Genomic DNA, 11,913 nt, shown 5'->3' with positions numbered 1-11,913 from the left:
TTTCTATACATTTCTAATCATCAGGGTGCCTTGGGTTACATACACCCTTAAATTTCAGCGTTCTGCCTCATAGGAAAGTGTCATAACAGCTTTTCCTTGTTCTTGAATCATTATTATCCCTCCCTTGTGTGTATATTCAGGATTCATTCTGGAAGCAGTGATACATTTCTGACTGCTATGGCAACCTCTGTCTTCTCCCACCGAGGGGGATTGATGTGTGTGTGAGAGCCGTGCAACTCCCACAATCCAGCACTATTTTGTTTATGATGCTGCCCTCTAATGTCCGGTGAATTCATTTACTTTAAAATTAGTTTTTGTTAATTTTCAGAATTACAGAACTGCAAACAAATCTTACCGAAATGAGTAAACAGGAAAAGTTGTATGCAAAACAGGAAAAACTATTGCTCGTACACTTATGCTCTTTCCTACAGCTTCATTCTACTGCCCGTTGTTTCACTGCCCGTTCCACAAAAGCACATATGCCATGCTGTGACCCTCTGAAACTCCTCCTGTCCTATTTAAAACAAAATAAGGTCTTCTCATATGGAATAAAACTTGTCCTTTTTTATTTCTTTCCTGAGCAGGTGGAGCTTTTGAGCCAAACCAAAACCCGGACATTAGAATACCAGGCCCCAACAGTGCTACCGGAAAGGAATAATTAAAACGATCATTCTTGCCCCCATCATCAGGAAACCAATGAGTTTGTAGTCCTTACGTTCTTTGGTTTTGGCCGTCCCAAATGTTTAGAAGCACTACTGCAGCTCTTGGTAAAAGGTATTGCAGAGTAATCTGATCTTTGGGGGGGGGGGGGGCGGCAGGAATCCCCTTGAACTATTGCTATGGTAGGAGAACTCCCAAAATAAAAATATTCATGAGGTAAAATTATTTCTAGGGAGACATGAACCAATCATTATTCCCCTCCCCTTTTTTGGCCTGGTAATCAGTTTTGCAAGGGACACAGGTGGCACTGTGGTCTAAACCACTGAGCCTTGGGCTTGCCGATCAGAAGGTCGGCAGTTCGAATCCCCACGACAGGGTGAGCTCCCATTGCTCAGTCCCTGCTCCTGCCCACCTAGCAGTTCGAAAGCACGTCAAAGTGCAAGTAGATAAATAGGTACCACTCCGGCGGGAAGGTAAGTGGCGTTTCCGTGTGCTGCTCTGGTTTCGCCAGAAGTGGCTTAGTCATGCTGGCCACAGGACCTGTAAAAACTGTCTGCAGACAAACGCCGGCTCCCTCGGCCAGTAAAGCGAGATGAGCACCACAAACCCAAAGTCGTTCACGACTGGACTTTAAAAAAAAAAAATCAGTTTTGCAGCATGCTTTGAAGAACTAGGTTTTGTATCCTCAATTTCAGAAGATGAACTATGTGTGCACCAAATTTTACTTATCCAGACTGTGGGAAATCGTTTTAACAATTTTGATGGCCCAATAAGTGAGCCTAGCTAACAATGTGCTTATTCTCCTTCTCAGGACCGAGCCAACTGATTTTATGAGAATTCCAGGTTGTATATGTGTGTGTTGAGAAAACAGGAATGGAGCACATTAACAAACCTCTTCTCCCACCAAGGGGCAGAACTCTGTCAGAAATATGCAGGGAGATAATTTACAAACAAGCAAAATTTATTGACGAGCACAAAAAATACATAATATATGATGCAAACAAGGACTGCTCACAGAAGTCAAAAACATCTCTCATGACAATGGAAAGAAGACGATGTCCAAGAATCAAGTTAACACTGCCTCAGGGGCAGCAGCATAATTTAGACAGGAAAAGGCAGCAGAGGTTGCCTGCTTCACGACGCTGCAACACCCCCTGCCCCAGTCCCATGGGGGGGCAGTGTCATTGGAGGCAGGAACATGGATTTTAGCTTCCCAGACATGCTTGCAATCTCGGGATCCTGAGACTCGTACGATTTTATCAATCGGGCAAACTTTAGGACTCCTAGGAAAAAAAGGAGGATAAAGTGAAATCCAATTTATTCACCAGAACACTAACTTTTATCACAATGCTCCCCAACATTGCATGACAAGTAAGGAAACCTCTTTTGGCTCAACCAAGCAATCAATGGGGCACCTTCCTTTTTTTGCCAATTCATTTTCAAAAAATTTAACAAATTTATTCAAATTAAAAACAAATTTAAAAGTTGACTTCCCACCCCTTTCCAGATGTTTCTTTTCTCTCCCTCCTTTGCTGCTCTCACAATAACATAACCTCGCTTCTCGCAATGAGGGAACCGCCAGAAGGCCCTCGGTGCTGGATCTCAGTGTCTAGGCTGGATGATGCGGGTGGAGACGCTCCTTCAGGTATACAGGACCGAGGCCATTTAGGGCTTTAAAGGTCAGCACCAACACTTTGAATTGTGCTCGGAAACGTACTGGGAGCCAATGCAGATCTCTCAGGGCTGGTGTTATGTGGTCTCAACTCCCAGTCACCAGTCTAGCTGCCGCATTGATTAATTGCAGTTTCCGGGTCATCTTCAAAGGTAGCCCCACGTAGAGTGCATTGCAGTAGTCTACGTGGGAGATAACCAGAGCATGCACCACTCTGGTGAGACAGTCTATAGGCAGGAAGGGTCTCAGCCTGCGTACCAGATGGAGCTGGTAGACAGCCGCCCTGGACACAGAATTAACCTGCGCCTCCATGGACAGCTGTGAGTCCAAAATGATGAAGAGAAGAAGAAGAGTTTGGATTTGATATCCTGCCATTCACTCCCTTTAAGGAGTCTCAAAGCGGCTAACATTCTCCTTTCCCTTCCTCCCCCACAACAAACACTCTGTGAGGTGAGTGGGGCTGAGAGACTTCAAAGAAGTGTGACTGGCCCAAGGTCACCCAGCAGCTGCATGTGGAAGAGCGGAGACGCGAACCCGGTTCCCCAGATTGGGAGAATACCGCTCTTAACCACCACACCACACTGGCTCTCGATGGGACGCAGCTTGCGTTTGTGTCACCCCACAAGGAACATGAGTCAGTCTAGCCCCTTCCCCTCCACTTCAGCACCTTGAACTCACCTTCCCCATCATTGCTGAACCCATAGGCTTTGATCACATCCTGCTGGATCTGCGTAGCCACAGGCAGCAGGAACTGGAGCATCTTCCCCATGTCATTGCAGGCATTGTCCCTCGCCTCCTCCATGCGCTGGGCATTTTCCGGCGCACCAAATGCCTTGATCACTTCAGCCAGAACCACTGAGGAAGGAAGCAGAAGGACTGTTGCCACTAAGCCGTCACAAACCTGCGAGGAACTTCCAGCATTGGAAGAACGGCAGGTCAAGATGGTAGAATACGCAGAGTTGGCAAAGTTGACGGGGGAAATTCGGAATCAGTGCGATGAACTGTTTCAAAAGGACTGGAGCAAATTTATATTTTATACGAAAGAAAATTGTAAACATCTGAAAACGTTTGTAGGTTTGAATTGAAATGTTTTGTAATGTGAATATAAGGAACTAATTTACATATAATGAGGTGAAATATTAAAAGAAGACAGAAGGTAAAAAAGTGGTTATAGAAATGCTAAGAATTTAGTAAAGATGTTCAGAAGTCAGAAAGAGGGAGGGAAGGAGGTCGATGCTCGGTCTGAGTAATGTATCAGGTTATAGAATTATGTAACAAAATGTGAATATGATAAATATGGAAAACTCAATAAAAATCATTATATAAAAAACCCCTGCAAACCATACACACAGCAAGTGGAACACGCAAGCCATAGGCACTGACTCTATAGGGCTGAGGTGTCTTCAAGTCCCCACAAAGTCTGTTGGGACAGGTTTGTGCCACCCCAGTCTTGAGGGGCCAGGCCTTGCCGTGGTGGGCCTTGCTGCTGTGGCAGCAGACCTCGCCGGGGCAGCAGACCCTCCCAATGTTGGGCAGAATTCGGCACCTCCGAGGCAGGAGCATGCCTCCACCTGCTAATATTTTATCCACGAGGATCAAATCTCACCCTTGTCTCAAATTTCCTGGGATGAGTTACCTACACGCAACAGCCTTGAAGTGAGGCTCTCTGAGAAAAGGTTTCCAGTGAAGGCGATGCCAAGTTCCTGGAATAAGGAAGATTAAAACGAGGAACCAGCACCATCGTCCCTTATTTCACAGAAGACACTCTGCAACTAAACAGTCCTGTTCAAGAGAGAACTGACAGGAACCGTGGCAAAACCCCAACCCCTCCGTCTCACTGGAAAACCACGGTTAACACAACATTCAGTTTTACACTAGTCTTTCGTGCAATGGCTTTCAGCTGTGTGGCTTTCAGGTAATCCTTTCCTTGTAAGCACATCAGCCATGGAACCCGTGTGTGTAGCAGAGGATTCCGGGGAGTGTTTTGAGAGTGCACAATCAGGCCCTGGTCATACATAAACACACACATACATATTAAAGCGTATCAGGGACAATGCCAAGCTGAATCCTTCCTCCAGAGATGCTCGTTTTGCATGTACACAGATTTATTTGTTCATGAAGGGAGTACCGCAAACAGTCAACCTTGAGCCTACAATGGTGCAATGCACTTTACAGCTTTACCATTTGATTCTGCTAAAGCAGCAACTGCTCCCGAGTAAAAGCAGAATGCTTTCTTATGCTCATGCTGGGTCCACCAAGAGAGAAAACGTCTAGAATAACACATATCCACAGGCCTTATTTACACATCTGAATGTGCTGTGTTGGTGCACATACCGTCCTTCAGGAAAGCTCGACTGTGATCTTCTCATTAAACACCCCTAATAAGTTTCTATAGAAACAAGTTCCTAGTCTGAAAAACTCCGCTTCTGTGCAGTGGAGACAGCCAATCTGCAGTCCACAAATGTGTTCCACAAAGGAATTTAATCTGACCCCTGACTGGCCCTGCTATATTTTAACCAATGCATGGCAGAAGCCTTTTTTCAGGAGATTTTGAAATTATTTTCAGGAAGCTTCCACTACTAAAAACATCACATCTGCCTAGGAAGGGCCATTACTGTGATGCTCTTACTGGTTTGAAAATTCTAAAGCAGTGTATATGTTGTTGTTGTTGTTGTTGTTGTTGTTGTTGTTGTTGTTGTTGTTGTTATTATAAGCTAACTTTATTAAAGAGCCTCAATATCAAAAAAACAACAACCGAAGATCATGGCCACTGGGCCCATCACCTCCTGGCAAATATAAGGGGAAGAAATGGAGGCAGTGAGAGATTTTACTTTCTTGGGCTCCATGATCACTGCAGATGGTGACAGCAGCCACGAAATTAAAAGACGCCTGCTTCTTGGGAGAAAAGCAGTGACAAACCTAGACAGCATCTTAAAAAGCAGAGACATCACCTTGCCGACAAAGGTCCGTATAGTTCAAGCTATGGTTTTCCCTGTAGTGATGTATGGAAGTGAGAGCTGGACCATCAAGAAGGCTGGTCGCCGAAGAATTGATGCTTTTGAATTATGGTGCTGGAGGAGACTCTTGAGAGTCCCATGGACTGCAAGAAGATCAAACCTCTCCATTCTGAAGGAAATCAGCCCTGAGTGCTCACTGGAAGGGCAGATCCTGAAGCTGAGACTCCAAGACTTTGGCCACCTCATGAGAAGAGAAGACTCCCTGGAAAAGACCCTGATGCTGGGAAAGATGGAGGGCACAAGGAGAAGGGGACGGCAGAGGACGAGATGGTTGGAGAGTGTTCTCGAAGCTACCAGCATGAGTTTGACCAAACTGCGGGAGGCAGTGGAAGACAGGAGGGCCTGGCGTGCTCTGGTCCAGGGGGTCACGAAGAGGCGGACACGACTAAATGACTAAACAACAACAACAATCATCATCATCATCATCGCTATTATTTCCTCTCAAACTACAAGGGAGGTGGATTTCGCCCCCGATGCGCGTCCTCCTCTCACCTTTGGCTTGCTCGGCTGTTAGGGAGACGGGCTGGGCCTGGGCCGAGGCGGCCACGGGGCGCTGCAGGCTGGACATGCGGCGGCCGAAGGGAGGCGAGGCGCGGGCGGCGAAGAGGAGACCCGGGAGATCGGAGCAGGCGGCGGCGGCGCCGGGGCTCCCTCCGCTGCTGGCTGCGCGCCCGGGTCAGGCGCCGGGAGGAGCAGCCGCGCGTCTTCCTCCTTCGCCCCGCCGGGAAGACACAGCAGCTGCCTTGCAAAGCATCCCTCCCCGCCCCGGAACGTGTGGATCCGCCTTCCTACTTCCGCGCTGCAAAGCGGGTTGGAAACGCCCCGCTCCAGCTCCACCCCCGGCGGCGACGTCCCTTGAAAGCTAGAGGGAACCTCCGTGTGCAGGGGCAGTCGAGCTGCAGATTGTTTGGAGGGTGGCAAAGCAGCGCTTGGCTTGTTCCCTTTAGCTGCTGTTTCGTTGTTTCAGAGATTCTAATAAATGCCCAATTGATTTGTGAATCCTGCAATATGACTTCTTCTCTTTTGCTGTAATAGTGACACATAGGATTTATTTTTTTTAGTTGCTGCTTTGCTCATAGCGCTTTATAGATGACTGTTTTTTGTAACGATTGGTTAATTATTTTGTATGATTTATGCAGGGCCGGATTTAGGTCTGATGAGGCCCTAAGCTACTGAAGGTAATGGAGCCCTTTATATGTCCAGCTGTCCTTTGTCAACAACAAATTGACACTGTTTTTTCTGTTGAGTATATTGTTGTTGTTGTTTAGTCGATTAGTCGTGTCCGAGTCTTCGTGACCCCCTGGACCAGAGCACGCCAGGCACTCCTGTCTTCCACTGCCTTCCACAATTTGGTCAAACTCATGCTGGTAGCTTCGAGAACACTGTCCCACCATCTTGTCCTCTGTCGTCCCCTTCTCCTTGTGCCCTCCATCTTTCCCAACATCAGGGTCTTTTCCAGGGAGTCTTCTCTTCTCATGAGGTGGCCAAAGTCTTGGAGCCTCAACTTCAGGATCTGTCCTTCCAGTGAGCGCTCAGGGCTGATTTCCTTCAGAATGGATCGGTTTGATCTTCTTGCAGTCCATGGGACTCTCAAGAGTCTCCTCCAGCACCAGAATTCAAAAGCATCCATTCTTCGGCGATCAGCCTTCTTTATGGTCCAGCTCTCACTTCCATACATCACGACTGGGAAAACCATGGCTTGAACTATACGGACCTTTGTTGGCAAGGTGATGTGTCTGCTTTTTAAGATGCTGTCTAGGTTTGTCATTGCCTTTCTCCCAAGAAGCAGGCATCTTTTAATTTCGTGGCTGCTGTCACCATCTGCAGTGATCATAAATGCCCTATTGATTTGTTAATCCTGCAATATGACTTCTTCTCTTTTGCTGTAATAGTGACGTATAGGATTATTTTTTTAGGTTGCTGCTTTGTTCATAGCGCTTTATGGATGACTGTTTTTTGTAATGATTGGTTAATTATTTTGTATGATTTATGCAGGGCCAGATTTAGGTTTGATGAGGCCCTAAACTACTGAAGGTAATGGAGCCCTTTATATGTCCAGCTGTCCTTTGTCAACAACAAATTGTCGCTGTTTTTGGTGTTGAAGATATGCTATATGGTAATTTATGGACCTAATAGGTATCCAAAGCCATTTGCACATGCAGAATGCAGGCACCCTATATATAGAAATGAGCAAACCAGGGATATTTTAGGGAGCAGGCAAGCAGGCAGGGCCCATGACTTACATCCTAGGAGCCTACACAACACAAAACACTGCTGCTGTATGTAGGTTATATTTTATTTGTTTTTTATCTTATATTTTGGAAATGTACATCCAGTTTTCTTCCCTTTGAATTTTTTTGGGGCCCCCAAGAGAGTGGGGCCCTAAACTATAGCTTGTCTAGCGTAAACATAAATCTGGCACTGGATTTATGCCTTACTTGCGCTGTTCTGTTTCGCTCTATTATGTTACTGTTGTTTATTGCTTGTAAGTCGCCTTGGGATTCATAGAATTGTAGAGCTAGAAAGGTACCCCCAAAGGTCATCCAATCGAACCCCCTGCAATGCAGGAATTAATTTGAATGAAAAGCAGCAGAGAAATACAGTCAGTCGCACAGTCAATCAAATGGGTTGCACAGCAAGGTGCTCCTGTGGCCTGATCCTGCAGGGTTTGCTTGATGGTCTGCTGCCCTGCTGTTTTGCTCCTTCGTCTTCCTCCTCAGGCTATGTAGAGCGTGTCATTTTGGCTGCGTGCAGGTTGTGGGTTGTCACGGGGTTCTTGCACTCCATGACCCACAGATCTGTTAGAGCCCCACGTGGTGAATTTCAAAGTAAGAGGCTGACTTACTGATCAGTATTGTTTAAAAGTGTCCCTGCCCCAACAATTAAAAATCCTCAATTCCAGTCTGATCTCATTTATAGGAGCACAATTCAAAGTGTTGGCGCTGACTTTCAAAGCTCTGAACGGCCTCGGTCCAGTATACCTGAAGGAGCGTCTCCACCCCCATCATTCAGCCCGGACACTGAGGTCCAGCACCGAGGGCCGTCTGGCAGTTCCCTCATTGCGAGAAGCCAAGCTACAGGGAACCAGGCAGAGGGCCTTCTCAGTAGTGGCACCCGCCCTGTGGAACGCCCTCCCATCAGATGTAAAGGAAATAAACAACTATCTGACTTTTAGAAGACATATGAAGGCAGCCCTGTTTAGGGAAGCTTTTAATGTTTCATAGATTATTGTATTTTAATATTCTGTTGGAGGCTGCCCAGAGTGGCCACAGAGGCCCGGCCAGATGGGCGGGGTATAAATGATAAAGTAGTATTATAGGAGACAAGAGAGATGCAGCTCTTGGTAGTACTGCCAATACAAAGGGAGATGATCTGGGTGAAATCAAGCCCTTCCAGTCCTCATTGACTTAAATAGGAAGATATGCTAAAGAGATGCTTCACGTCCATTGGGCTTGAAAATAAAGTATCTGAAGAAGTGTGCATGCACACGAAAGCTCATACCAAGAACTAACTTAGTTGGTCTTTAAGGTGCTACTGGAAGGAATTTTTTTAGCTTGAAAATAAGTTCACTCTAGTGACTATAGCGCCCCAAGTGCATTTGCTCTAAACACAATGCATGTTCCGAGGTTCTTTGGCTCAGGTATGATTTGCTCACGAGGACAGGACTTGTACCCACGCGTGAAAATACTGTATGGGGGAACCCACGCAGGGGCACTGTTTGAAAGCTTAATCCCGCCTCTCTTCCTATTATATGGATACGAAGGAAAGGAAATGCAATGAAAGAACACATAACGGCTTTTGTAATCTGCAGTTTCATCAGATTTAGGGTGGCTCTCCCCAGCTGCAGCAGAAAGCAGGAATCACTCGGAGCAACAAAAAGAAATCGCTTGACGTTTGTCCACCGAGAACAGAATACGGTTTAGGCGACAGTGACCAGTAATCCCTGCTTGCGGCGCAACGCAAAGCGTCAACAGCGGTGGGAAAAGCAACCCCCTTTTCTGCAGAATTTAGATTTACCCTTGAAAATGAAGCTTTGGGCACCGTAGAGCTCATATGCTAAAAGTAATGGCTTCCGCTGGACACAGTGACTTAAGGTCCACTCCCCTGCCAGTTGACGGATCCTAGGAGCTGGAATATAGGTTCGGAATTTCAAAGCGGAAGAGAGATGGTTTTTAAAGTCACAGGGCTTCTTCCAAATGGGGTGCCACAGAAAAATGGAATAGCTAAATCCTTAGGGTTTCACTGGAGGTTTTTGAACGGTTGCTCCAAGTTTGATGCCCTGCATCTGAAACAACCATAAATGCAAGAGCTATGGTGCTAGTGTGCATCACAGTGCGGTACCTACACCACCTTTCACCACTTAGGTTGGAGTTCCTGGGATAGCTCAGTTGGTAGAGCATGAGGCTCTTAATTTCACGGTCGTGGGTTCAAGTCCTACTTAGGGTGGGGATCGTTCATTGCAGCGGGTCAGACTAGAATCAGCAGTTCTCAACCTGTGGGTCCCCAGATGTTGTTGGACTACAACTCCCATCACCCCTAGCTAGCAAGGCCAGAGCTCAGGGATGATGGGAGTTGTAGTCCAACAACATCTGGGGACCCGCAGGTTAGATGATCCTTGTGGTCCCTTCCAACTCTACAATTCTGTGGCTTTTAGCCTACGAAAAGGAAGCAAGTCGTCTTGCAAGGCTGTGAAAGCACCCTCGACTTGTCCAAGAGCCTTTCCATTTTCCCCAGAAAAACCAACCATTTATGGCTGAATCGTAACAGACATTGATCAGGTTTTCTGTGAATTGATGTTTGTTCCAATTCAGTGGTGAGCAGTGGGTTGAAAAGCCTCTCCAACCCGTGCCTAGAAAGCAGAGAGACACGCAGAAGATGTGGAAAAAGATGTGTGGATGAACCCTTTGGGTGGAGGCCTGGCTCTTAAGACAGCCTCTTGTTCTTACTCAGAAGTTCCCCCACAAACCACATTGAAAGTTGTTTGGTCCACTTTTCGGGGTGGATGCCAGCAGGCAGCTGGTTATTTTGGCTGTTGCTGGTGTACCTAATGTCCTTGTCTGTGCCATGTGCCCACACATCTGCCCAATGAACATCTGCTCACTATGAAGAGTGCTGCTGTTGAAACATCCATCTTGCCACCCACCAAGTGGGTGGGCGGGAGGGGAGTAAGAGGAGGGCCAAGCTCAAAGGGGCCTAAAATTAAGACACTTGTTGATTTGGTATTTGATAAGCTTTGTAACTTACTTTTTATGCACATTGTAGCATGATGCGTCACACGCTCAGCTATGAGCTGCCGATTTACCAAGTAAGAAATGAGATTTGGTCAAATGCATCTTTTACTCAGACAAGATCCATTGAAATGAATACACTTAACTTTTTATCATGTTAATTAATTCAATGGATCTTCTCTAAGGGCTCACTCACACTTTTGCAAAACCCACATTTTTATTGTATTGTGTACCAATAAATTTCCCCACGGCCGATAGCTATTCTCGATGCTCTATGAGTGTGCCTTGCAAAAATCCGATCTCACTCACTGAATCGGATCTTATCAGATGCATGGACAATCCAAAGAGAGGTCTTGCTTCAGTTCAGTGGGCAAGATCGGATTTTTGCAAGGCAGAGCCGTGGAACAGTAGAGGAAACTCTTGGACCCACGGGAATTAATCGGTGCACAATCCGATCTAAATACGGCCAAGCAAGAGTGTGGATGAGCTGTAATTAAGTTAGCTGAATATTACTCAGAAGTTTTTAAACTGGCAGGTTTTTCCGTATTAAAGTTGAAAGTGGGCATTGTGTACTCCCTCCTTCCACGTGCATAAATCCTTGTGCAAGTAAGGGTGCTGTGGGTGAGAACGGTTTATGCATTTCAGCCCTAGAAAAAGAAAAGAAATGAATTGCACCTGTTGGTCCATCATGTTATCTTACACGAGTATATGCACTGGTGCATTCCTCCACTGCACAGAAGGTATGCCTGGTGAACCCAGTCTTTTCAACAGTTGATCCCTATCACCAGGGATGTAAAGTGAAGCGAGAGCAGCGGAAAAAACGTCCCCTATCTAAACCTCCCAAACCTGACGCTGGGGATTCCACTAATGCAAGCACAAACCAACATTCTGCTTGCTACTGGAAGAGCAGTATGAAAACCTAACTAAAGATTCCGTGGTGGTAGTTTGCAAGGAGGAACTGGGTTCATCCAGCCACTTGCCCAAGCACACGTCAGGAGACACTGAACTGCAGAGCTCTGGAGAAAGGAGACCTTCAGAATAACACCACCACCCCACTCTAATCCAGAGCAACAGATCCTGTTTCCGGCAGTGTCCTGTTCCACTTCCACACTTTGCAACAAAATAGCAGGGGATGTGGTTTCAAAAATCTTATCCTCTTGGTAATAATAGCCCCCGCGGGGCGTGCAGAAAATGAACAAAGCAGAACAGTTTCCAGTATGCTTCTTTTTTGTTGTTGCTGCTTTGCTAGTTTCTTTCTCTCCCCCTCCCCAACCCCTGCCCCACACTTTTAAGAGCGCCCTTAATATAAAAATTATTAGAATGTGTGTGGGGGAAA

At 46.4% G+C, this 11,913-nt stretch overlaps 1 protein-coding gene across 1 annotated transcript; it reads right to left on the bottom strand.

The window, feature by feature from the left end:
- Positions 1-1,600: 1,600 nt before the first annotated feature.
- LOC308466466 (protein C10) lies at positions 1,601-6,118 on the bottom strand. Its single transcript, XM_080987275.1, has 3 exons — positions 5,842-6,118; positions 3,011-3,187; positions 1,601-1,943 (listed from the first exon to the last, which is right to left on the bottom strand). Exons 1-3 carry the CDS (start codon positions 5,915-5,917, stop codon positions 1,795-1,797), a joined length of 402 nt encoding a protein of 133 aa, XP_080843401.1. The 5' UTR covers positions 5,918-6,118; the 3' UTR covers positions 1,601-1,794.
- Positions 6,119-11,913: the final 5,795 nt, after the last annotated feature.

Source organism: Podarcis pityusensis, assembly GCF_964106645.2.
Source record: "Podarcis pityusensis genome assembly, chromosome: 17".
Classification (NCBI taxonomy): domain Eukaryota; kingdom Metazoa; phylum Chordata; class Lepidosauria; order Squamata; family Lacertidae; genus Podarcis; species Podarcis pityusensis.
The sequence above is the reverse complement of the archived record's forward strand: the minus strand, read 5'-3'. Positions and strand labels throughout refer to the sequence as shown.

Bases quoted from the DNA above. Each gene is read 5' to 3' on its own strand.
- LOC308466466 (XM_080987275.1), bottom strand. From the start codon at position 5,917: ATGTCCAGCCTGCAGCGCCCCGTGGCCGCCTCGGCCCAGGCCCAGCCC. The intron at 3,188-5,841 runs GTGAGAGGAGGA...TTCCTTCCTCAG, and splicing joins AACAGCCGAGCAAGCCAAAG to TGGTTCTGGCTGAAGTGATC. The intron at 1,944-3,010 runs GTGAGTTCAAGG...TTTTTTTCCTAG, and splicing joins GTTCAGCAATGATGGGGAAG to GAGTCCTAAAGTTTGCCCGA.